General features: G+C 38.7%; 1 protein-coding gene across 2 annotated transcripts in view; it reads right to left on the bottom strand.

Annotated features, from left to right (window-relative positions):
• Window positions 1-15,348: 15,348 nt before the first annotated feature.
• The window catches only part of GULP1 (GULP PTB domain containing engulfment adaptor 1), a 169,109-nt gene continuing 156,659 nt past the window's right edge, over window positions 15,349-27,798 (bottom strand). For both annotated transcript variants that reach the window (XM_062002897.1, XM_062002898.1), the window contains exons 10-11: window positions 24,976-25,070; window positions 15,349-17,397 (exon numbers count right to left, since the gene is read on the bottom strand). In XM_062002897.1, the coding sequence (XP_061858881.1) occupies window positions 17,326-17,397; window positions 24,976-25,070 (167 nt within the window). In that variant the 3' untranslated portion in view covers window positions 15,349-17,325. The remainder of the gene's footprint in view (window positions 17,398-24,975; window positions 25,071-27,798) is intronic.

Here is a 27,798-nt window from a genome sequence, read left to right as displayed (position 1 = left end):
TAAAAATCCAATTCATTTTCCTGGGTCTTTTCCTTTACATGAGTTCTACAAATTGCAGATCATACTCTTTTGGAGTTTAGACAGTTTGTATTTTTTTTTGTATAAAGTTGAAAAATGTAGTTTCTTGCTTTTCAGTGCATTTTTGCCACACATCTGGAAGAGTGTTTCTTCAGGCATCAGATATCTCGTGATCATAATCAACATGAAATTTTCACAATTGCTGCCAAAAACCAATTTTTTATGAGCTATTTGCTAAGTGTCTATTGCTCACTCGGTCCCGTTTAGAGTCCCTAGTCTTTCTGTTCCACTGCTGCAAAACCCATTCATACCTAATTGTTTTCTGATTGTTGTCATCCTCTTGTTTTCATTGTTCCCTGCAACACTGACATCACTTTGGTTTGCAAGCCTCTGCTTAGTTTAAAATTAAGTAACTTTCAATTTTCTTCTGGAATGACAATTCCATCATGCTCTGAAGCTGTTGTGCCCATTGATCACTGCTGATACTCCTGTTCCAGTGATCCTGGTTCCTTCAGAGTTGTGGAGGTGGCTGCAGCCTGCTTGCTGCCTGCCACTGGCTATGGTACAACTCTAGAGCCATGGGAAAGCATCTGAGTACAGGCTGGACGACAGGAAGTCCATAGCTAGGGCAAATTATGAGACACATAGCAAAGGCAGGGCACTGACTCATGGCAAGGTCTCTGTGGGGATAAAAAGGAGGTTTTTCCCCTAGAGGACTGTAAAAATTGATGCAAAGTAGAAAGCAATAGAAAGTTTACTGACTGAAAGTGAAAAAAGTGAAAAGCCCTCTTTGTTCAAAGACAAAGAGGGCTGGCAAAGGTTATCTTCAGATTCTTTTATTTTCATCTTTAGATTCTTTTATTTTCATCTGCTTTCTTTTCAGTTTTCTCTGTTTCATTAAGTTACCTTGTTCCAGACATTATGCAAACAAATCTGAATTATTTTTTTTATGTTTGCTTTGATTGAGAGTGCAGACAGATCCCAAACTCTTGGCTGACTTGGGTTCCTGTCATCCTTCCTAAACTAACAGTGCTCTTGCCATCCTATCTGCCAAGGCACTAATCACTCTTCTATCACTTTTGAACCTGCGCATGCTTCCTACAGAGGCAGACCACTGTTCTGGTTTGTATATCCTGTGGCAAACATGACAACATGATATGCTTTTTGATGCATACTCAAGTTTCTTCAACTAAAATATTTTGGATTTTATCTCCTGAATGTGAGAAGTTAATCTGGTTTCTACACCTCCCATTTGAAGTGCATTCACTGGCCAAACTCTAATTATTTTATCAGGGTTTTTTTCTGGTCCAGCAGCAGTCTCCAACAAAATTTTGTCCTGTATCCTGGTTCCTGTAATTTATTAGATTTTCAGCACCCTCTTTTCACACAGTGTTCAGAAATCTCTGAAGGTATTTCATAACTTCCCTCTTCTTCTTTCCCTGACTTGATCAACTTCACTTAATTCTTGCACAACACACACAGTTATTCACAAAGAAAAATGGGCCAGATCCATTTGTTAGGTAAGGCAGTCCCACTTCTGGAAGAAGATCATTGTTTTTGTAAGCTATTAGTTTGATGATTTTCATGAACATCATTTTTTGAGACAAGAGAAAACTGGAAAAGACATAATTTAAACTGAACCATGAGAACGAGAAAAGAGAAAACACGACCCAGAGACTGCTGATTTTCTTTATAGCTGTATAAAACTTTCCCAAGTACTCCAACTCTAAATGGAGATCTGGATGATGATGAAGGATTACATACCTATTACTATCTGTGGATATTGACAGTAATCTATATAATGCAATGGAGTTTTTCTAGTTTCTTGTGGGAACTTTCTGCAGTTTCATTAGAAAAAGAGTAAGAGACTACAGAATTTAATTTAGATAGTCCTAGGGGATTTAATGACTGCGTATTTTTTACTGACATATTTGAACAGACGATTGTGCAAAGTTTCTGGTTTAGTTATAAACCTCATAAAATAGATCCAACACAAGAAGTACAGAACGGTTTTGTAGAAGCATGGAAATGTAAAGTTCCTTGGAACAATGATATCATCATTTACTATTTTACTTACTTACTATATTTTTTTTTGGTCAGTACTTACAGTTGCATCTGCTTCAAGACCACAATCTTTACATCTACTTACCTACTTTTACACAACCTCTTTTTTGGTACTTTTTGGATATCACTCATCATTGCATATATTTTCTGTTCATGTTTCTCCAAGTACATATACTTTGGCCATCACCGAGTCACGCACACTATTGCAGTCAGAGGAACTTTACAGTGAATTCACAGGACATCAAATCACATTCCTTATGGTTTTCAGACTGTAAAACAAAGTATGGTCATACAGCAGAGAGCTTTTAAACATAATGGTTCATGAGAATGGACTGGGTTAGCAAAGTGATTGCTAGGCAGAAATGGAAGAGTCCAAGTCCACACACAACCTGAGCCACCTTATCCTTTCTTTAAAGAGAAACAGCAGCTGCACTGCCTCAGCTTCTGCCTTGTGTGTACCTATAGTCTTGCATTGGCATTTATGTAGCTATATCCTCACAACTAATGAAGAAAGCTTGACTTTTGAACTGTCAGGCTTACAGTGCAGACTAAGCCTGGAAAAGGGAATGAGCTCAGTGTTGCATATAGCCAGTCTGAGAGTCTGGGAAGAACAAAAGTGTTCATAACAGATTCAAAGGATGTTCAGAGAAAAATCTCAATGAAGAGCTGGACACTTCAGGTGATGTATACTGATTCAAGCCAAATGGGAAATAAGATACATGGAAAATGAGAAACTTTGAATCTCATTACATGAGCAACATTATTAATGGCTACATCAGGTACCAGTAGACTCATTCATGTGATTGGTAAGCTGATATAAAATGGTAGAACAAATTCATTATGACAGTAGTTTACACTGTGAGATTTGCAACACGTAGGGAAGACAAAATTGCTTGAAGCCTCTGAATAACAACTGAGGAAATAATTTGGGAATTATCATGGTGGATTCTTACTTCTACAAATCTCCAAACCAAGAAAACCCTGACTAACTTTCTCTCAGCATTACAAAAGTATGTTAATTATTTTTCCTTCTTTCTTTTTGGTTTTTAACTACATGAGATGTTGTATTTTAAAAATATTTTAAAATCTCTCGTTTAATAGCAAGTAGGTTGAAATCACCTTGTTTACAGTTACAATGAGAGGTATAGATGAGTGGCAATGTTGGTTTTTTAACTACACTTTACAACTTACAACTTTACAATTTGCAACTATTTCCCAGAATAGATGGATAAAGACCCTTCCCTCAGCTTGTCTTAAAAGCAAAATCATTAAATAAATAAATAAATAGGATCAATTGGGAAAATTCAGTATCTTGCACGATGACACCTAGTAAGGCTGGTTCACAAATGTGTCTCAGAAGACCTCATTGCAGATGCCTTTATTTTCTGAAATTTTCACTCTAAAAAAATCTAAGTGTCCAGCTTTATCTACTCTTTAGTTTTATTCTTCACATTGAAACTGTTGTTCTTTCTTCCCAATGAGAAATCAAGCCTTGGATACCAGAAAGTTTACATTACCTCCATCAGTTTTAGGCAGGCCTACAGAGTCTGAATCTTATAAAGCAACTCTCGAAGATTTCATACAAATCAAAGGACAATTCTTTCTGTTTAGGCATGGTATGGGATGGCCAGAAAGTTTCATGGCAAGCATTCCATAGGCAGGCGTGGCACAGGGTGTGCACTTTCAGGCAGCACAGGAGAACAGGGTGGCGGTTAAATCCTCAGTGCCGAGAACCAAAGGGAAAAGGGTGAGCATGATGGAAGGCTGCACAAGGGAGTCTTTGAGTCAGTCACATAAAATCTGAGGTTCAGGCAACGACTGATCAAGTCTCTGGGTTCAAGTAGCTCAAAGAACCCAGAAGAACTCAGGTCTTTCTTGGTAGACCTCTGAATTGCATCTGTCTCCCCAGTGCTGCTTTCTAATCTTGCAGTGAGTTGTATGAGTTGGTATTTTCCACTGTTGGGGATTGAATTCTCCTTTGGTCCTGAGAAAGTCACTTGAAGAATGTCTAAAAATCATTCTGCATGTAAGTGAGGCTATCTTAGTGAGGTTCCACCGACATCTGGTATCTTTTAATACAGTTTTGACAATGTTCAGTTTTCAAATGTCTCAGGTTCCTAACAGGAGGACTCTTTCAAATAGAAAATTTTCGAAGTAAAGCACATAATGTCAATCAACAAGAATAAAAGTAAGTAATTTCACTTTTTACTAACAGATGGAAACACCAGATGAACCCAGATAATTTAATAATTTCTGGCAATATTAGTTTTAGATCCAAAACATTTTGAGAAAAAAAAAACCTCAAAACTTTGGATTTTTCCCAAGGACATCTATAAAACCAAAATCAGCTAACTCCCAAATAAAACAGTCTAATAAGCACATCACTAAGTGTTTTGCTAATTCTTGCTGTAATTTGGTACAGTGTCACCTTGACACAGAATGCTGTTGCAGCAAAGTAAACCACACAGAGAGAGCCATCTGCATGTAATAGATATTAAATTGACTACACTGTGGTCAACATTTCAGCAGGCAATCATTTAGAAAGGCTGTTATGAAACACTGTAGGCTTCTGCTGGGACTAGGTTTCTAGAACTGCAACCCATTTAGTTGTTTAAAGCAATAGCTGTGTGATATGCTTTACTGGAGAGAACTACAGCAATGGAGTTAAATGGGCAATTCATCCAAAGTAATAAATGGAAACAACCAAAATGAAGATCTTTGTCCTGTTTAGGATTTAGCAACCAATACTGCCAGCAGTCTGATAGCTACTGCTTCCACTTCTTTCCCTGCTATCCCTCACAGCTGTATAGCCTATTACTGAGCCTGCAATAGAGTTTCAGCATGAATATAAGCTGCAATCAGCTTACATATTACACAGATTTTATACTCACAGTTTAAAGTGGTAGAACAAAGTGGCCAATATACATTTTAGTGTCTTGAAAGAACCTCAAAAATATACTGGACTTTTCGTGTAGGAGATATTTCTTACTAATTCCTGTTCAATCTGTAGTAAGATATTGACAGAAAAGCACAAGCACGTTGCAACGGTATAAAACGATGAAATATTTTATTATTACACTTTTCTCCTTTTTTAAAAAAACAAAACTCAAACTCCATGACCTGTTATCTTTAAAAGGATGTAAAGTCTCCTGTTTAACAGCAAGGCATTTTAAATTATCTTGTTGACAGTTCTAGTGAGAGGTATAGATGAGTGGCAATGCTGTTTTTTCCAGAGGTCTCCCATAGCCATCTTCTCAGACTCTCTTTCATCATTTTTGTCCTTCCTCCCTGTAAAGGAAACATTCCTGCCTATCCTCCCTTCAGACTGCTTCACTCCTAATACTATGGCACTTTTTCCTCATCTGTTGAAACAAACAAAACCCCTCAACTCCAATCAAGCAACCAAAAAAAACCCTGCAGCAATAGCAAACCCAAGTGACACGCAGCACCACTGCTTCCTGAGATACCATGAGGCATTCCCAGCAGTCATATTGAACCACAGGACGTTGAAGCCACATCCAGGGTGACACACTCGATATTAGCATGCCAAGGTTAGGAGCCACTGAAGCTAACATCTTTATTCATCCTCCTTTTCTTTCCCTAAATTCCCCTGTGCTTTTGATCACTGTTCCTAGGCCCTGGACTAATACAAAAGCTGCCCAGATTTTAAGTACTTGACACAATCAGGTCCTGGGAGGTCTTCTACCCTGTCTCAGCCTGGGAATGCCACTTGGAGGTGAGATGAAGCCCTTCTTGCTGGGCTCAGGCGAGGTTATTTCTGTCTTGCAGATGTTTGAAGGCACAGACACAGTGGCACCTGTGTAGTCTGGAAGGGTTTCTGTGGGCTGCTGTCTCAGATAGGCATCTCAGCCCCTTCAGCCTCTTGTCCTGTGCATACATACAGTGGGACAACTCCAACGGCAACAAATCAGTGTTGTTATGGAATAGCCATACAGTAAATGATTACTACTTTAATATGAGCTTCTCTCTCTACCAAGCTGCTAAAAGAAGACAAAATTGGGACAGGCCTGATTTCACTCTTCTGTTGTGCTAACAGCAGCAAAGCTAGGCCATTGACTAAACTAATCTAAGATTTTCGTTAAGTAAAATGAAACAGATTGTTGTCAAGGTTTTCCTAGCAGAGAAGCCTGAGATTTGCAAACAGCATGTTCAGACTTAGATCAAAACCACAAAGCATGTTGGAGTTTAGCTTGGATTTGAGCTGTTCCAGAATCAACAGAAACTTGGTATCACTTCAGATTGGGGTCAAAGAAGTAAAATCTTCATGGCAGAGTTCAGCTTATGGTCATGTCACATGAAAGGTCAGGTTACTAGTGACTGTGCAAAAATCTTCACTCATAAATGAGTTAAGGTTTCATGAGAAGTGAAAAAAAGCTCACAAATACTTGACCTAAAACCACTGCAGCATAGTGGTATTAAGGAAATTAACTTCAGTTAGAGTTTGCTAAAGATTGCTAAAATACCAACTTAGAGACGAAAGTAATTTGGGTCCACAGAAGAAAAACATGAAGAAACTCTTCCATTGCTTTCAATTGTTTGGGTTTTTTTTTTTTTTGCCTTGGAAGTAGTGGCTGCATATTCATCTATATAATTTCATTATATTGTTCTAAGTGTGGCATATCAACATCTCAAACTGAGGCAAGCCAACAGCTTTTTAGTTTAGCAAGAACTTTATATTCTTGAATACATTCTTTGAAATTCCCTTTCATTCTTCACTGAAAACACCAGAGCAAATAAAAATATTCCTATTTTCTCCTACTATTTTCAGATCCCCAAAGCAAAGTTAGCATAAAACCATGTACCATGTAAACTGAGAATCATTAGAGTATGTAAATTGGACTGGATGATTTTTAGAGGTCTCTTCCAACCCCTGCCATTCCATGATTCTGTAAGTTTGTAGATTGCAGTAGAAGTCTGAGTAGACAACAGTATTTCACAAGATGCATGGCAATATTAATCAGGCAGCAATGAAGACCACAGCTCTTACGCTTAATTAATCTGGTTACTTACTGTGCTATTGTGGGCTCTTCCAGAACTGTGGGGTTTATTTTTTTGTTTAAAGATATATATATGTATATCTATATATATATATATATGCCTATATATGAGCATTTGCATTTAGACACACACATATATACATATCAGCATTACTAAAGCACAGAGCTGGTATTTAATGGGTTTGTTGACAATTTATTGCTAGGCAAGACATTCATATTCTTTTTAAAAGTGCAGGTTGACTCTGTATAAACATAGACAATAAACTTTATACTTAAACGGTCTTCCTTATTCCAGTTGGGGAAAACAAGAATTAACCATACCCTTCAGAGACAGGATCAGAAATACATTATGCTAATTATTGTAGGGGAGGAATAATGTTTGCCAACCCTGGAGGAGGTAAGTGCCTGTGTTACCTGACACGTATCCAAGGGTACCTATGGGACAATCACAGGGAGACTGAAAGAATTTATTATACTTTGTCAATCAAGGCTATTGTGAAACAATACCAATTAAATGCCTAATAATCCATGAAAAGATGGCATAAAAATGTACTCCTGTCTACCAAAATAAATATATATTCCTCCAACCAAGGAGTTCCTTGTTCTGTGATTTGGAAACACATTGACTGGAGAAGGACTGCTTTCTCCATGCATGATCACAGGCTGTACACACAACGATCATCAAAGTCGGGCAACAAGTACTTGAGATGCCAAAGAGGATGGCCTGTCATGGAAGGTCTAACATAAATGTGCTGTGCACATTGATATAAAATTCAGTAGTTCATTGCCTCTCAAGCAGCTGCTAAAAATGCTGACACAAGACAAAAAGAGTGATTGAACAACAGAGTTATGCTACTTTCTCTTCCCTTTCCCCGCACTGTCCTCAATTGCAAGTCCTTTCTGTGCCACTTCCTTTTAACTAATGCTGCTAATTTTCATCCCCAACCCAAACATCTTCTCCCACCAACCTTTCTGCTTACTCTTGTTTGCCCAGTCACACTTTCCAGACACCAGCTCCAGCCACAGCCTCCGTAGGAAGCTGATAAAGCTCTCATAACCTGGCCTTGTGCAGCCAAAATCTTGGCAGCCTGTGCACAGACGGACTGCACCCAGCAGCTCCCGCAGCCTGGGATGCAGCGCACAGTCTTGCTTTCCACCACAACCATCTCTGGTTAAAGAGGATTTTTCCCACAGCAGAAATCAGCAAAGTCCCTGGCCATACTGGCAAAGACTCAGAAGAAAAGCTACTTATATCTAATAGAGTCAGAGGCAAAAAGTTTGTGGGAACTTTGACCACAATAACCTTCTAAGAGCCTGCTTTTTCATTGCTTGACATGTTTCCTCCAACTGTCAAGGAAATTCCTCATACAGGAACCCAACTGTGTCCTTGAGTTCCCAGGACTTGAGATGGCTAACTAACTATTTGGGAATTAATCCATCAGTCTGTAGTGGAGATAAAGCCTGAAGCTTTACAGTCTGCCTTCATGTGTGGTCTTATCCTGAGTTAAGGCACAAATTTAGAGGATGCACTGACTTTGGTCCCATTTTTTTAATTCCTAAAAAATAGCACATTGGCCTTCGGCAATACACAGGAAGGTAACCAAAATATGGGTCACAGAGAATTATGTGGATAGTAAAATTTGGATAGTAAAGACAGCCAAGCTTGTGAGGCAGAAATTCACTTTTCTGAGTACCTTTAATCTGTTGTAGCCACGGACTAGTCCTGAGAGAGCACTGTGGAAATCAAGAGAACATTTGGCTTGACCTCAACTAGCACCTCCCACCAAATGAACTGCTGAAGACTGTGATGGGAACCATACAAAGAAAGTAATTTCAGCCAGACTTTACCAGGAAGCTGGGATTGATTCATAAGAAGTATCCAGTCTGCTTTTCATGAGGTTTAAATACTTAGGCTTCAAACAGATTCTAAGGAGTGGTGTTGGAAGCCTGTTTTCTCTCAGCAGATGCCCCACAGGAAACATTTAAAACTTGTAGCAAAAAAGTATATTAAGGCCTTCCAAGTGAGGTTCAATACAGGATTTGAAAAGCAGGAAGGAAAGGCCTCTATAAACTAGTCAACAGACTACATTAAAGACTGTGGCTTTAACTATACAAATACAATTCTGGTTCCTGCACAAGGACTGCTGGAGTGAGGATGAGAGGAGTCATAAGAGTAAGAAGGAATCCATAGCTGAAACATCAAAGGCTCATTTAAGTTCAGAGTAGGGTACCAACACATCACCAGTGTATGCAAGACATTCTAGAACATAAGGTATTCCAGAGTCAACAAAGGAAGCCAGGGTTGAGACTCTTGGGCTGCCCTGTCCCGTTTCCACTTTGATTGGAATGGATCCTCACTGTCCCAATTGCTTTAGTTATACCAGATGCCATCTCTGTGGAGCTGGTGCAAGAAGAGCCTGCTAGTCCACACACCTGCTCCTGCATGAGGGTCTAATGAACCTCTACAGCAACAGTGATCTCCAACTCGCTCCACTTTGCAGGAGGTGACCTTCTCCATCCACCTGACTTGCTTAAGGTACAGCAGAGGAAAGATGGCTTTGCAATACAGCACACAATTAATGGCCAAAACAGACTCGATCATCCTATTGCATTGATGTCCATCTCTGAATAATTGGACTAGAAACAGGAGACTGTTGCTGTAATGATGGCTGTGAAGGCACATGCAACTTTGCTTGCCCGTTGCTGGACATGGACATGTTGAGCATCACAGAGTCACCCGAACAGACAAACCCAGGGGTCATATAGCTTCCCTCAAGGCATACAGAGACAACTGTGGTGCTAGAGACCGAGGGTGAATCTCCTTGATGGTGCTGCCTCCTGGAATTTGGCTGAACTGCAGAAGGCCTTTAATGTACTTATCCTGAAATTCTGACATTCTTTTACTTTAAGGGAAGAGCAGTGGAGCAGTTTATACATATCGTATAATCATAGAATCATAGAATAGTAGGGGTTGGAAGGGATCTTTAGAGATCATCTAGTCCAACCCTCCCACAGAAGCAGGTCCACCTAGATCAGGTCACACAGGAACATGTCCAGGCAGTCTCCAAGGAAGGAGACTCTATATCCTCCCTGAGCAGTCTGTTCCATAAGTTTTTCCTTATGTTTAAATGGAACTTTTTGTGTTCCAGCTTCATCCCATTACCCCGTGTCCTGTTGTTAGATACCATAGAAAAAAGGGATGCTCCAGCCTCCTGACATCTACCATTTATATACTTGTAAATATTAATGAGATCTAATGATTCTCTAGACTACACAGCCCGTTCCTGCAGCCTTTCCTCATAAGGAAGATGGTCTAGTCCCCTGATCATCTTGGTGGCCCTGCGCTGGACTCTCTCCAGAAGTTCCCTGTCCCTCTTGAGCTGAGGAGCCCAGAACTGGACCCAAGACTCCAGAAGAGGCCTCACCAGGGCAGAGGGGGAGCAGATCCTCACTTGACCTGCTGGCTACGCTCTTCTTGATACATCCCTGAATGCCATTGGCCTTCTCTATATCTTGATATGGAAGTACATATGAAGATAAAGGAATGGCCTGCCATCAAATGACATTAAGTAGAAAAAGAGGCAGAAGCATTTTTCAGATTTTATCCCACCACACCAACACCAGTTAAGAAACTGGGAAACTCCTAATACAGCAGTGCAACTGGAAGGCTACTAAAAGGCCTAATAAATCACCTTTCAAAAGCTACTAGATAGAAGACAATCCCAGAGCAGCACATCAGAATTTTGGTATTAAATTATTTTTGTAAAGCAAAAATATGGCACTATTCTCTTTTACAACTTTATAAATTTGGCAATGTGTTTCTAGTATATATTTATTATTCAATGTTGGATATAAACTATTAACACCAGAAGAAAACTAGCAGTCAACAGCTGGCTGGACAAAAGAAAGAACCTAGGCCCTATGAACCTGCCCAAAAAAGAGAGTTAAGGAGACATTACTTAGATCACAGAAAAGACAGCAGGGAGGTTAAAAGAGGTCTTAGCATCTTGTGTAGAACTAAAAACATACTATACAAGTAGTTTCAGAGGTGGTTGCATCGAGTTGTGAGTTTGCAGTGACATCACCTGCCAGTTATTACAGTCTCCCAACTGGAAATGCAGCGGGTATCTTGGGTCAGAAAAAGTGGAGTCAGGCTTTTCAGTTTGCAAAACTTCAGAAACCTTGAACCGTCCCTGCCTTTGGGCAGGTCTCAGTACGCACTGAACTTGCTTCTCTGTATGCTCACACCTAAACAGCTACAAACTGCCCACTAGCTCATGCTTAATACAGTGTTTTCCTGGAAAGCAGGCACAAATGCTACTTTCCAAATGTGTAACACTGGATTGCTTTCAGTCAATGTTCAGGCCAGGTGATGCTCTTGCATAAGGTGTGAAAAAAAAAAAAAAGGACAACCATAGGGAGATATGGAGCTGTAGATTACAAGGTAATTCAGCATTCCTGGAAGACAGTATGCTTTGCAGGGCCAACCACTGTACTTTTTCCAGCTGTCCCAGGTAGGCTTGCTTACCTTTTGAAACATAAACATGCAACTTTGTGATTCCTAAGAAGGTTTTAAGAAAGTAAGCTTGACTTGTTATTATTTCTAGCCAGAAACATGTGAATATTGAAATATCCACAGTGCACCTGCTTATACTTTTCTCAAAACGGAAAATCAGAAGCTAGAATGCTCTTTATACAGATAACTACTCCAGGTTTCAAAAGCCTGCATTTATAGAACATAGTGGAAATGCATTTTTTATATTTACCATTGAACTCTTGCTTACTGTGGTTTTGCTTTTTAATTAGTACTGGGGAGTTGGAAAGTGCACCTATTTAATCTAAACTCTACCTGAACATATCTGAAGGTACCTTATCCCTTGGGTTTAATCCTAGGCTGAGAAAATGAGTTTTAAACGTTCTCTGCTTTGTAACTGCAGAGAGGTGTCAGTGTCTGAAATGCCTTTGACATCTGTCTGCACTTATTTGCATTGTGCTTGAAATCCTGATGGAGATCCACTTGACATTTCCACCAATGCTGACAGCTCTGACAATCTGTGTTCTCACCCATAAATCACCACGTATGAATCATCTCCCCATTTACCTACCTCAAACTTCCCTCCTGACCCCAGAGCTATATTTTGAAGCACGAATCTCAGTAGGAAAAGCATTTAGCATACTTATTTGCACACTGATGCCTGCATAATGCACAATGACACACGTACAGCCAGAGATATCGGCTTCCCTGTTCTAATGCAAATATCTATAAGCAAATGTCACTTGAGATATTGTTAATAGTTTGTCTACATTTTTTTCCCAGAAAAATGAAACCAAGTCCTAACATAATCCTGAAACAGGCATAAAATGTGTTGGGACAGAATGAGAGAGTTATTGAACCAGTTAAGTTTCACAAAAAAAGTAGTGTTACCAAATTATGTTGCAGAAAATGTCTCTTTTTCCACTTCATGTTTTTTCTCTACTTCCTTGAAGAGGAGGAAAAAAAATAGTCTCCAAAGGTTCAAATATACTGATTTTGCTGGTTGTTACTCATATGAGGCTTAAAATAGATTAATTCCATTCCAGAGTTTACTGTAGAGGACTAAACTTGCAGGGTTTATCCCAAACTATATATAAATTAGACTGTCAATAAATTTCTTAAACACAAATGGTGACTTGCATATTTATACACTCAGAAACTTTTACCCCACCTCACACAAATATTATGTGTGCAGTCCATGAAATCTGCTGGAAAAGTCTTGTAGTTTCAGGAAGTGTTTTCGTCTGATGAATAAATAAATGTGCAGTTTCTCTAACCTATGCACTGACATTCAGTGAACACTGAAGCATCTCAAGGCTGCATACATTACAAATGTCAGAATTTTGTTTTGACAAAATTCTGAAATAACTAAACAAAATTATGTATTTGAACTCCTGTTCTGTTTTGTGGATGATAACTGCGAAGTACTTTTCACCAATTGACAACACAACATATGTGTCTCATTAAGAAGATGTTTTAAAGGTGGTGGGAGGAAATGCTAGCTAATTATGTACCAAAGCTTACTTGCTGTCTTAGCTGAAGCTTATAGAACACCTACTAGCTGTCATTTTTGGTTGCATTTTAAAACATATGGCCTGTTATTCAGACTTTTTTTTTTTTACAATGTGACTTCTGCACTGTCTCATTTTAAAAACAGCAACAATATCCCAAAGCATCAAATATGAAAGTTAAGAGCTTGCCTGCCATTGTTAACACATTTCTTGTCTGAGAAGAGGGTGTCCAAAGGGTGACAACCTCTAGTAGTTGACAGGGTATTTAATGAAAATAGGAGCTTCAGATGTTTAAAGATTTCTCAGGCAGTGAGACTCTTTCAGCGAAGAGACTCTTTTTGTGAAGCAGAATTGCTCAGTGAGAGTGAGATGGTGCTTAGTTCCACAAATTTGAAAAATAATTGTCATAACGAAGTCTCAGAGCCAGTCTCATTCCTTGGCAAGTGCAATCACCTCTGGGATTACACAACCACACTTGCTTCTGCAAGTGTGAGAATTATCTTTTTCCTTTCTTCCTTTCCATAAGTGAAGCCAAAAGGAAGTGCAATTCCTTTTGCCACATGAAGGATCTGATCTTTGCCAATTTGAACGGTTTGATCAATTATATGTTCAGTACAAATCACATCTGGACAAAAGAAAGCCACATACAAACCCATGTGAAGTAAAGACAATGGAATAAGCCAAGAATATTCTGCAATTATGCTCTATAAGTTACCAAATGTTAAGAAGAAATACACACAAATTCAGCATATATCAGCTTATTTGACTTCAGAAGAATTCTAACCTAAGCACCTCAGTCATTCAGGTATGGTGTAATAAGGAGGCTAGATGAAAAAATAGCCCATCTCATACCAAAAAAAAAAAGGAATGGAAAAGCAGGAATCTTGCTTCTAGGTATTAATTACAGCTTCATATGACACATCAGTGCAGTAGTTGGGCAGCTGGCAAGTGGAATTGAGATCTAGCATTACACAGCCACAAAGTGACACAGTCACAGTTAATATGATAAGCAGTGTGATCACAGTTTAAAGAAGTTTAAGGGAAAAAAAATGGAGAAAGAAAACATACCCAAAAGAACCAAAACAGTGTGGACAAATCTGGCAGCACAGAGTTGCACTTGTATTTTATTCTTGTCGGAGGGCAAATTTACAGCTCTCAAAAAAGTCTTGTTCACAACTCATTTAGCACCATATCTCAAACTTAGTAGATGATGTTACTGTCTTTTCACAGGCTTCTGTCAAGTGAAAATGCCTATGGTCACACAATTAGCAGAATTATTTCACATTTTCATTCCAAATCAGCTATTTTTTTCTTTAGTAAGCTTAGAGACTATGCATTTCATAGAAAAAGCAGGAATTGGCAACAAGATAGCTTCCACAGACAAAATTCTGTTCTGAGTAACCTTGAGCAGAGCAAAAGCAAACGCCTAGACCCTTTGTATTGCTCTAAAATATATATATCTCTTCTGAAATTTTAGCACATGATGCTACTGCAGTATCTATTAAAGAATAATGATACTAGTGGGAACATGACATTCTGAGGAAAGGAGAGATGATGTTTCTGCCTCACAGGTGATTATATATGCCCTACTTGCAAGCCCTGATAGCATCGATTTCAATAAACTGTGCAAGCCCCATTTCCAGAAATGGGAGAGGTTAGATGGGTTTTGAATATTAGCTTGGAGAGAAACTTACAATGGAAGTAATTACCAGATGGTTTAAGATCAGTTTTCTCAAAACCATGAACTCCATGTGCAGGAGATTGTCCCGTTAACACACCTGCTTTACAGAGGTTGTTTTCTAGGATTCAGAAAGGCTTCAGTTACACTCTTTACTCCTTAAATAATCATCAGAGTCATCTAGCAGCTAAGTATATTGAACTGCTAAGTATTAAAATACCACAAAAGCAACGGAGTCAATTAAATCCATGAAGCTCCATGGAGAGAGTTACTCAGTATTAGGTAGCTGCATATAGAACAAGATTTTTCTCTGCCGAATACACACTAGATCAAATTCAGTAACAAAGGTCAAACACTGACATCATGCTATACTGGCTGAGATCAGATTCTTTTCAGCACATAAGGTGACTTGGACACATTTCAGGACCCATTCTTCATGGCAGGTCCTGCCCAATATTTAAGCACCTCCCCGCCCTCAATTTACCAGGCATTTTACTGAATGAACATTGTGTTCCAGGAAGAAACTTCTTTAAAAACTTTTATTTTAGGCAAAATTAAACAGGACATTTGAGATTACATAGAAATACAGTTTCCAATTGGATCACATAACCTTTTCATTAAAAACGCGCTGCTGTGTTAAGTATTGTTGTATGGATTAAGCAGGTATGTAATATTTAACCATGCCATTTGCAGTTGACTATCATAAAAATCAGTAACGAAAAAGGTTTCTTAAAATGTGCAAATATTATCTTAGTGTTACCATTGATAATAAATGACCACTAAATAGATGCTTATTATGTAAAGTTTTTTCAGGTACAATAAAAATACAAATTCTATTTGTTAAAAAAAGCCATTGCTGTGGTTACTAAACATCCTCAATTATATAAATTCCAAAATACTATATGACAAACAAAATTATAAAGATTTCTCTTTATGAAACATATACTATTCTATTTGTTAGTGACTTTATATATTTTAATATATATATTTATATATAATACTTTATATGGATGTTGAACACAGAGTAAGACTAAGGAAGACTGAGGCCCCCATACAGCAAGCTACCTGAGCATATGCCAAACTCAGCAAAAGAATAATCCCATTCATTTCAGAAGACTTCTAAGGTATATGCAGAAGTACCTTGTTGAACAGGGCATTAAGAGATATATGTGAGGAAAAATTGACAAAATGCATTTTTGGTGTAAACTGTAACTGTTAAGGGCAAAATCAGAAGTATCACAAAAAACACTGCCATGAAAAAAGAAAGACAATATTAAAAAAAATGCTCTCAATTTTTTTTTCCACATCTGTATGTTTTGAGGGAAATCATTAAGAGTTTTTAAAAGTTTTGAATTGAACTACTGTGGGATTTGGGCATCAAAACACTAACTATAGCTTTCAGAGACAGGTTTAAGATGGAATTGTATTGCTTGTGCTAAAAAGTAATGAGAGTGTGCATAGACAGGACAGAGTTCAGCTCCATAGGTGAAAATTTTGGTGTGCGGTTATTTCTGTAACATGTACAACCAGTAGGTATGAAGGACTTACTAACTTGTATTGAACTCTTGCAGCAAGCTTCAAAATTATACTAAGACACAAAACATTAAAGCAGACAGTGAAAAAAACACTCCTGACGGTAATCACTAGAGTGTGGAAAGTAACTTACAGAACTGAGCCCAGTCAACAGAGTGCCTGCTTATACACAGAATTATGTGACTTCCTAAGTGAATGCAAAGCCATAATCTTATTTTAACATTATGGTCATCATGTGATGAATTCCAAATTACATACTTTACAGTTCAGCTACAAAACGTCAAACCAAAAGGCAGTTACTTTGTCCAGTCTGCAATTTAACAGTTCCATGGTCACTGAACACTAATTAGCGTATTAACAATTTGTTAGTTTCTAAAGCATGAAGGACCTAAAAATCATCTGGATTTTATAAATTAATACCAACCTATATACAGCATAGTAGCCATACACAGTAATGGAAATCAATTACACAGCATCCAGATTTACCTTTTAAGCATATATTAAGGGTTAGTATTTTCTGCCTTTTCACTGCAATTTGAACTTTTTGTACTAAATTTTACTACCCATTTTACTGCTTGATTATTAAATAATGGCTTAAAAGCATAATTTCAAAATGCTGCCAAGTAAAATATAATGTAAAAATCAGGCTTGCGAGGCCAGAAACAGATATGTGTCAGCTTTCTGAAGAACTTCTCCAGGCTAATAGCCATAAAGTATAGCAAACTCAGGCCAAAACGTCAGAGAAAGAAACATCATGGCGTAATTTAACTCATCTTTCATTAACAAACACAACTTTTTACATTTGTACAGGGAAATAATGGAACTAAGTTGGATTTTTACAGAAGCAAACCTCAAAAGAGTTTACATGTGGAAAAAAAGCAATATTTGGCACATGGATAATATCTGCATATACGTTTTCTGAATTAAAAATATAACACTGTGTAGGAATTTCACATTTATTTCTTGGCATCAGCACCTGCTGTCTAGTGGGTCAAGACAAAATACTGTTCCTTCGAGAGTTAATCCCATTTTGAACCCCTCCTGCAATGAAACAAGACATAATTAATAAAAAGGAAAAGGATTTCTGGAGGATTAAACTCTCTTGCTAAAACCACCTAAATTTTAGCATATATTTAGAGGCAGATAAACCATAAGAATACTTCAATGAATCCACATTTACATTTGGTCAGCCCATTTTCAGTAGTCTTACTGGTTAACTTATTAGAGGGTGTATCTCATAGAAAAAAAAGAAATACAGTATGAATAAAAAATGAAGAAAATATTATAGAATTAAAAATGGAGTATTCATATACGTAAGTTGATAGAAAAAAACAAACAAACTTGACTTGTACCACGTTGTAAACCATGTTTACTTATGTTGTCCCTGATTAAAATTCATTATTTATAAGCAGGAAAGATTAGAGTTATATGAACAAGGATTGTATTACTTTCATACTTTAAAGATTCAGATAAGTCATGGAGAATGTAACTAATACCAGATGTCTCCTACATTCAATAATCCAACAAAAAGTGCCGTACTCAACCACATTTTTGAGGTCTGTTCTGAATTGCTCCCTGTGCAGTTAAATTAACAGGTGTATACTTTGCAGCCTACTGCCACCTAAGCTTCACTAAAAAGGCAAATAAAATGATACTTGCTCTACTGCAGGTGATAGAGGCATGTCACTCGGTGAAATAAAATACAATGGTCTTGGGAAACTGCAAAGAATTTATTTAACTATTTGGACAGAAATTCCTCTTTTTTACTCACATTCCTTAGATTTGTAGAAAGACACAAATGGTTTTAAACTAGATGCTCCTTCAGTAGAAAATAATTTTACAAGTATCTGCATTTGGCTTACAAAATGTACTTGCTTGCACCAGTTCTAAAATAACAGCAGCACATTTAACATGGGGAAAATGCGTTTGTTTTCATTTCCCTTTTTGCTTTAAAAGAAGCCGAGTAATCATGGCTTGACCTTCAAAAGAAGTGTTACCTTTGAGTCAAGAAAATGTCAGTCTGTTAAGTAGAGGTACTGCAAAGCAGTAAGCAGCTGGAAGCAAGGGCTCTGAATTGAAATGCCATGAGAACATCAATTCCAGTGGCAGCTGGAACAATGTTCAGTTTAATGTTGCTTTAACATACAGTTCACTTAAAGAATGCTGATCATAGGCTGTGAAGTCAATAATATATGCTTTCATGAAATAAACACCTCTGAAACAAAATCTGTTATTGTAAAGTACTTTGTATTATACAGAGATTAGGCAGAAACTCAAGCCTTTTCTCATAATGCACAGCAGTACCTCAAGTGCATGCCTTTTGGTTTTAAAAGATAAATCCCAATTCAAACATTTAATAGGCCTGTCAGCTAGTGGTATCGGAAGAGTAATGCTAGGAAACAGAATAAACTGCCTTGCAATAGTTACTAAAAGATCTGAGATTTTCAAAGTAAAATTTGAATTTTTGTAAAGACAGATCCCTACTATGGGATGGTAAGTGAGTAGCAGTACTGTAGTGCAATCCTTCTACAACTATGCTACCCAGTTTGCCCTGCCTGGGTGACATGATACTGCCAAAGCTCACAGGTGTACGTGACTCTTTTTTCCCTCTGTAGTTTGCAAAGGGCTAACAGGAAGAACTTTCAATAGAAAAGATACTTCAAGCAAACACCATCTGAAGTTTCATGTCAAACACATCCTGTTATAAACAGACACTGTTCATTTACTCAAAGGATATTATTAATTGATGCAACTGCAGCCAAAGGAGGACTGCCTACAACAGAAGGGAGAATTCAGAGAATTAGCCTTGCAGTTTAGCCTGTTAAGTTGTAAACTCCATAGTCAGTGTGTCAGAAATGCCAATCTTTTAAAAGATTTAAAGGCTACCTCCAGTTTTGAGGTTGTGAAGGGGACAGTTAGCGCTTCAACCTGAGGATGCTTGATACAGCTGCAGTAGGAGAAGAGTTACAGCAACTGGTTTAACAAGGATAATCATTCTTAGCAATCCAGAGAGTCCTTTCACCAAAGACTCATCACACTCATGTCCTGCATGCTTTTTATCTTTCTTCTATACATTTAATCACTGTTTGTTGATGTCTTAGGTAGCTGCACTTCCAATGTCCTTTTTACAAGCCAGCTAAGAGCACATCAGATTATGTACTTTGCAAGCACACACACCTCGCTGCTCTTATGTTGATCTTGTGGGGTTTCAAAATTTTTGTTTAACTCCATAAATACAGCTACTTTGTCATTTATCACTTAGCTTGTGTTTGCTATGACTTTACTTTAAACTATTTCTACTTTCTTGAAGAACAGTGGTCTCGATCTTTCCTTCTACAACTTCACTCCAGATCACTTCCCTCCCACTATTTAATCCTCCTCCACCTTTAAGATGTGATATTTCACCTTTTAAACAATCACATTTTCACATATTTGCAATGTGATAAATGTTAATCCATCAACAGATTGCTGCACTATATGTACTAGATTTTTTAAAAAGCTTTTTAATTACCATCATGAACTGTTGTCTGTTCTAGAAGAAAACTGTGATCTAGTTGCCAGATGCTGTTATCTGTTGCACACCTGACAACCAAACTTTTATTACAGGCAGAAATGATAAAGAAGTAAAACCTACTACTGCAGTGCCAGGAACTGTACCTGTTAACATATACATACTTAGAACGGCTCATGCACATTGCTGTCTATAACAGGAACATGACATTTCAATATTCACCTATTAAATCCCACAAAAAGTATTGTTGTCAAGTGTCAGATACTATAGCTACCAGTAGGCTCAAAGTTCCATGCTAACCACAGGATAAAAAAGTCAAACAACATCAAGAGGACATCAAGGAAATCTAGACAGCCAACAAGGCATTTTTCAGATTTTTTTAAAAAAAGTAACATGCAGATTTTTTTCTTCATAAACATTTAAATGGAAGAAAAGACATGCATGGGAGTATAAAGCAAAGAAAGCTCTAATCAGATTAAATACAGCTCTCAAAAGGTAAAAAAAAAATCACAATATCCTTTTCCAGCAGACTCTTTGGTAAACTGAGTGCAAATCAATTTTCAAAGATCAGGAAAGCAGAGACTTCAGATCTCCCACAGCCATCTTCATTCCTAATCCCTCAAGATTCTCAAAATAACTCCAAATTCTTAAATAATTTTTTGAATTTCAAAAAAAATATACTTGGGCAAACATACGGTACCATCAAAAACATCCATTCAGCTGTGGTCAAGTAAGCCCTGGGAAGACTAGGTTTTAAGAAAAGAATGTCCTTTATGTCCAGACACAACTGAATTGTGACTATTGCAGGTAACAGTAAAGTATCCTATGCTGTAGTTCTCACTGCAATGCTGAACACTGAGCTTTATGGCTGCATTCAGGAATATAGTTTATATATACAACTGAACTGCATATGTCTCTCAAGTCTTATGGCTCCTACTTGAAGCTGCTGTGTGATTATTATTGTATCCATCGTACAGTACACACCTAATTTTGACTCTACACTCCAAAACAGCATTTACAGCTGCAATAATAATGAAGTCAGTTGGAACAACAGAGGAGATTATAAATTATTATTTGCTTTCATTTTTTTTCTAATAAACTCAATGTGTTTGGTGGAATATTTTTTTCTTTGAAAATGACATATATAGTCAGGACTTGGTACACATTACATACAACATATAAAGAAAATACATCATTAATTTTAATACATGGAATTTTAAAGATTTTGCCTTGTGAAAGTGAGATACTTCAGCTTTTAAAAATGTGTTCTCAGCATAACACACCTCTTGTTGATTAGTAAACACGTGTGCTATGCCTTCCTGTACTTTAAGGTTCAGAAAACAGTAAGTCAGAAAAATATCTTTCCCTGGTACTGGACAGGAGTGGGAATAGGAAGGGCTATGAAGTGCACAACTATATTCTGTCTTGCTTCTGTGTTCATATCCCTATTTTGACAGTGTTAAGTAACTTTTTTTATTTCACAATGCTTTAACACAAAAACTGAACATCTCAGTTATCCAGAAAACGAAATGATATTGTACTAAAAGATATGTCTGGACTCATTAAGAGGGGAGCAAAGCTTGTTTTCACTAGAAAAAGTAACCTGAAAACAATCTCTTTTTTTCAAATCTCCCACTTCTTTTGTGTCTATGATAAGGTGAGTTATTCTGGTTAAAACCAGTAAACGACAAAGAATTTCCACTTTAACAGGAGATAGATCTGTCAAAGTCAACCTTATGGCTCTGAGGTTAAGTCTCATTTCACAGAGACTTCACTCAGTGCGCTTAAATCAGCACAAACCAACACATCTCTGAGAGGATAATTTAGAGGGCTTATTTCAGATGGAAAGATGTCAAGTCTATTGACTGCTTGAGGATATGCAGGGAGAATAGTCTGCAGCTCCTGGAAGCGTTATGGTATTAACTACCTTGAGAATTTCATAAATTATAGCAGCTGTTTCTGGTATGATTCATGATCCAGCAAAACTTCCCCTCACTGCAAGACTTCTGGGAAAATAGACAGATTCATTTTATTAATGTCTGGATACAGTCAAAATAGAGAAGATGAAAATATGTTTTAGCATAAGGATGGGGGTAAACAGGAGGTTGGACAGTTGTCAGAGAGAGGCCTGAGTTGTAAAAGTCACATCTCAGCACGTTTGAGTTTTAAGCTCTCCAAAAAGAACAACAGAGATTGGAGTGAGAAATGGAGCAGAAAGAGTTTAAGTGTGAAATCTGGATCATCACTAAAGTTTAAACATAAAAATATTCCCCCAGAGGTCAAGGAACTTGATCTGATCTCATGAAGTTCGGAATATCAAACATGAAAGGGAAGCACCCAGTACTTAAGAGTTTATTCTCCCAACATCTCTTCTGCTCTGTGCTTTTCTCTCCCACTTTGCTTCCACGTTACCTTCCAACACACACATACTCCAAGACAGCTTTTCTGCAGACTGAGGTCTGTCTGGTGAGGCATCTGACACAACTCTACATGAGAAATAGGACAAGACAGTCCGGACCTAGCTGCTTCAATTGGGCTACTGGCTAGCGCCAAGGCAGTTTGCTTGCCACTCGAGCGTAGGACAAGATGTATTTTAATACTTTCTCAGACAAAAAATGTGTTTTGAACTATTAGATGTGCTCATAGACAACTTACCTTTGTATATGTAACAACAGAATACGTATTTACTGAAACTCAGGCTGTACTTTCACAATCTGAAGACAACAGACTCTTCCACTTTGGATTCCAGAGAAGGAAAGAAGCCTATATTTTTCTTAATGTTTGATTTCCCAGAGCACATGATATATTCTGTGCTTTTAGCTCTTGTAGCGTCCATTTTGCCTTCCTTCTTATAGGCTGAGTTTCTAATAACTGCTGCATTGAAGAGCACAACTCTCTTCTGCTCATTGAAAATTTAAAATAATTATTTCCAAATAAAAACACATTAAAAAATGTGACTGTACTAACACAGCAATCTATATCAAAGGTTTTGCTTAAATTGTTTCAGTAATGACAATCTGACAATGAAAACTTGAGATTTCACCAGTACACATGGTAAAAAAAGGCCATGAAAACAAAGTCTTAGTGTCAGCAGCTGGTAAGACCGATGCAAAAAATGTTGCTAGCTGTCCATATTTTACAAATTGTAGGTCCCTAAACATTAAAATGGCCCTGACTTGCAGAACTGTCTACATAAAAAATAAATCTTCCAAGTTTATATCGATATATATACACATAGATACATAAAAATGAAAATGCCAGACAGAAACACATGCACATTTCAACTGTAAATGCTTTAAATACCATTATTAAAATATGATATACCAACCATCGCTGACGCTAGGCACCCAGGAGAGCACAAGAAGATAAAAGAGATATCAGGAAAGACATGTTTCAATATGTATTTTGCACAATCCACCAAGTAAAATCACTGTACGTAGCTTTTGCTTTGGTCAAAGTTAGAAATTATTTTTTCCCCACATTCTGTCAGCTTTACACTTGTTCTTAATTGGATTATACATGAACAATTTTTGTTCCTACATAAAGACCCACAAATTAATTTTCAGGGTATGTTAAGACTGAAATACTAGATTTGCTTATTGTGACACTAGTTTATAAAACTTATATAAAAAATGGAAAACCAAAACATCTGTATGTGCAGGGGGGAATACCTGACCAATGCAATATTCTTTGAAATAGCACATAGTAATGCCCTAAGGTTTGTGGGGTTTGTTATTGGTTATCTGCTTTTTCAGGTTTTGCAGTCTTACATGCTAACAATTCAAAATTTTGTCAAAACATTACCTGTAATAAGAACTCTTAGTTGTGCAACAGTTAGGTATTTTCATAGGATTCCTCCTAGCGGACACAGATGCTACAGTATACTTTCTCCTAAAATGGGCTATAGGCAATGTAAACATTGATACAGATCAATGGAAGGCACTAAGAGATTTGCTTTTTGTCCTCAAGGACATTATAGCATTCACAAGCATCTTTTTTACTGGTATTGTAAAGAAGTTAGTTTTGGCTTTTAGCTGCTATCTGAAATTATCAGGGCCAGAGCACAGGTGAGCAAGTATCTACATTTCTTACTTTACAGTGAGTGGAATTTGCCAGTGGCACCATCCTAAATTGACATGGAAAATAAAATTTCACAATGAAAAGGAATTAAAAAATTACACTCAGGAACGTTTAAATCTGATTTTAGCCATTTTTGAAACGTTTCTGCTGCCCTCCAGGCAGAAGAGAGGAACTGAAGAAGCCCAAGACCTAGCACCTTTGGACTTTGTAGGCTCTTGAGACACAACAGGGCTGGAAGCCCTGGGAACACTTTCTGATGAGGAGTCAGAATCCTAGAAATTGAAGTTCCCAGTATTTTCAGCCTTCCATTTTGCTGTCAGGCCACTGGAAAAAAAAAAACCTAGATAAAAAAACTGGCAAGGAACATGCAGTTTGGAAAGTCTGACTGAAGAGTGATTTATTCCAAAACTTGAAGGCTTTTTCCTAGAACTGCTTCAAAATTGTGTAAATAACTGAACAGATACCGTTGAGTGTTTCAGTATCAACAAAAATTTTCTGACAAAAACACATCAGTTCAGAATTCTTGAATCAATTCTCAATAGTTTAATTGTCCTAGAGTGTCATAGTCAAATACATCTGGTTTTAAAGGCAGCAGATAACTGCCGTGGCCCCTGAAGCATGCACTTTGCCTATGCCACTGCTATGAAAAAACCGACTGATGTCACTGAGGGAAGGATAAGGGTATACTATCTGGGTGTGACTGCTGGAATGGAAGAGTAGCAAGATCAGCCTATATGTTGGGTTCCTGCCTCAGCTCTCTTTCAGCTCATTCAGCCCCTTCCCAGGCAGAAGGAGATGTATCACATTTTGATTACATTGCTGAAAAAGTCTGAATTAGCATAGGTGTCCATACTAATACCATGTAAGGATCTTCAGGCAAATTGCAAGTCCAACTCAAAAGTCAGAAACAGGGATTTTTACTATGTATTTGTGCAATCTGGAATATGTTTTCAGAATACCATAAACATTTATTTCAAGAATAGTCATACAGCCACAGAAAACCACATAACTGATAACTCAGTAGATACCTGCATCTCATCTAGTTTGGACTGAATGTCTGGAGGGAAATCTCCTGCTCCGCAGTTAAAAGGGTCAAACGGTTCTGCTCCAAATAGGTCTCTCTCTGGAACAAAAGAAAAGTGAGTCACTGAGAGAAATGGTATGGGCTACAACAGCACTCTCAAAAAGTCAGCTTACATTTTCTTACAAGCTGAATAATAGCACCTCCAGATAACATTCAAGTTTGAAAGCCAGGTCTTGATTAGTTTTCCAAAGCTTAATACTCAAATATTCTTCCACCTCTTTCTGTTTAAGCCTCTATTTAGCTCTCATTAATGCTTATGCCTTCTCGAGGAATTTTAGAGATGTGATGAGAAGAAGTTGCAACTTGAAGAGGGCATCTACTACTAAACTGCCCTCTGGAATTGATGACTATACAGAGTTCCATAAATGAGAACAAGTGCACACAGTTGTGAAATTTCATAGAATGGTAGGGGTTGGAAGGGACCTTTAGAGATCATCTAGTCCAAACACCTGCAGAAGCAGATTCACCTAGATCAGATAACATAGGAACATCTACAGATTGCTGACGACAACTTTCTGTTGCAGGTGATCGAGGAACCAACAAGGAGGGGTGTGCTGGTGGACCTGGTACTGACGAATAAGGAGGGTCTGGTTGGGGATGTGAAGGTTGGAGGCAACCTTTGCTGCAGTGACCATGAGATGGTAGAGTTCAAGATCCTACGTGGAAGACGCAGGATACAAAGCAGGACCGTGACCCTGGATTTCAGGCAGGCCGACTTTGGCCTCTTCAAAGACCTGCTTGGGCAGATCTTGTGGGATAAGATTCTAGAAGGTAGAAGCGCCCAAGAGAGCTGGTCAATCTTCAAGCACCACTTCCTCCAAGCCCAGGATCAGTGTGTCCCAACATGCAAGAAAGGAGGAAAAGGAGGTAGGAGGCCTCCATGGATGAGCAAGGATCTGCTGGGACAACTCAGGCAGAAAGCAGCCATCTATGAGAGGTGGAAACAGGGGCTGGCTTCTTGGGAAGAGTATAGGAATATTGTCAGGGCATGCAGGGGTGCAACTAGGAAGGCTAGAGCCCTTCTAGAATTAAATTTAGCCAGGGATGTTAAGGACAGCAAAGAGGCATTTTTCAAGTACATCAGCAGCAGAAGGATGGTGAGGGGGAATGTGGGCCCACCGCTAAACGCTGAGGGTGCCCTGGTGACCGAGGATGCAGAGAAGGCCAAAGTACTGAATGTCTTCTTTGCTTCAGTCTTTATGGCCAAGGCTGACCCTCGAGAATCCCAGTCCAGCAATGATAACAGGATGGCCTGGACAGCAGAGAACTTACCCTGGGTGGAAGAGGTTAAAGACTTGTTGGGCAAGCTTAAGGCTTGTAAGTCAACGCATTCTAGCTTGCTGAGGGAGCTGGCTGATGTGATTGCTAAGCCTCTCTCCATTATTTTTGAACAATCCTGGAGGACAGAAGAGGTGCCTGAGGACTGGAGAAAGGCCAGTGTCACGTCAGTTTTCAAAAAAACCAGGAATGATGACCCAGGAAACTACAGGCCGGTCAGCCTCACCTCCATCCCTGAAAAGGTGATGGAACAACTCATCCCTGAATGTTATCACTGAACATATGAAGGTTAAGATGGTTATCAGGGGGAGTCCACATGGATTTACCAAGGGGAAATCCTGTTTAACCAACCTGATAGCCTTCTATGAGTGCCTAACCAGCTGGCTAGATGAGGAGAGAGCAGTGGATGTCATCTTGACTTCAGCAAGGCTTTTGACACTGTGTCCCATAACATCCTCATCGGAAAGCTCAAGCAGTGTGACTTGGATGAGTGCATGGTGAGGTGGATCAAGAGTTGGCTGAATGACAGAGCCCAGAGGGTGATCAACAGCACAGAATCAAGCTGGAGGCCTGTGGCCAGTGGAGTTCCTCAGGGGTCGATTCTGGGGCCAGTCTTGTTCAACATCTTCATCAACGATCTGGACGAGGGGACAGAGTGTACCCTCAGCAAGTTCCCTGATGACACCAAACTGGGAGGACTGGCTGATTCCCCAGAAGGCTGTGCTGCCATTCAGTGGGATCTCGACTGGTTTGAGAGTTGGGCAGAGAGGAACCTCATGAGGTTCAACAAGGACAAGTGCAGAGTCCTGCACTGGGGAGGAACAACCCCATGTACCAGTGCAGGCTGGGGGGTCAAACTGCTGAAGAACAGCTCTGTCGTGAGAGACCTGGGAGTCCTGATGGATAATAAACTGAACATGAGCCAGCAATGTGCCGTCATGGCCAAGAAGGCCAATGGCATCCTGGGGTGCATCAAGAAGAGTGTGGTCAGCAGGTCAAGGGAGGTTGTTCTCCCCCTCTACTCTGCCCTGGTGAGGCCTTATCTGGAGTCCTGTGTCCAGTTCTGGGATCCTCAGCTCAAGAGGGACAGAGAACTTCTAGAAAGAGTCCAGTGCAGGGCCACCAAGATGATCAGGGGACTGGAACATCTTTCATATGAGGAAAGGCTGCAGGAACTGGAGCTGTTTAGTCTAGAGAAAAGGAGACTGAGGGGAGACCTTACTAACATTTACAGATATCTAAACGGTGGGTGTCAGGAGGTTGGGACATCCCTCTTTTCTATAGTAGCTAGCAATACAACAAGGGGTAATGGGATGAAGCTGGAACACAAAAAGTTCCACTTTATAAGAAAAAGCTATTTCACTGTGAGGGTGACGGAGCAGTGGCACAGGCTGCCCAGAGGGGTTGTGGAGTCTCCTTCCTTGGTAGTCTTCAAGAACCGTCTAGACACATTCTTATGCAACCTGATCTAGGTGACCCGGCTTCTGCA

Source organism: Colius striatus, chromosome 9 (genome assembly GCF_028858725.1).
Source record: "Colius striatus isolate bColStr4 chromosome 9, bColStr4.1.hap1, whole genome shotgun sequence".
NCBI classification, from domain to species: Eukaryota; Metazoa; Chordata; class Aves; order Coliiformes; family Coliidae; genus Colius; species Colius striatus.
Note: the sequence above shows the minus strand (reverse complement) of the source record. Positions and strands in the feature narration are given on the sequence as shown.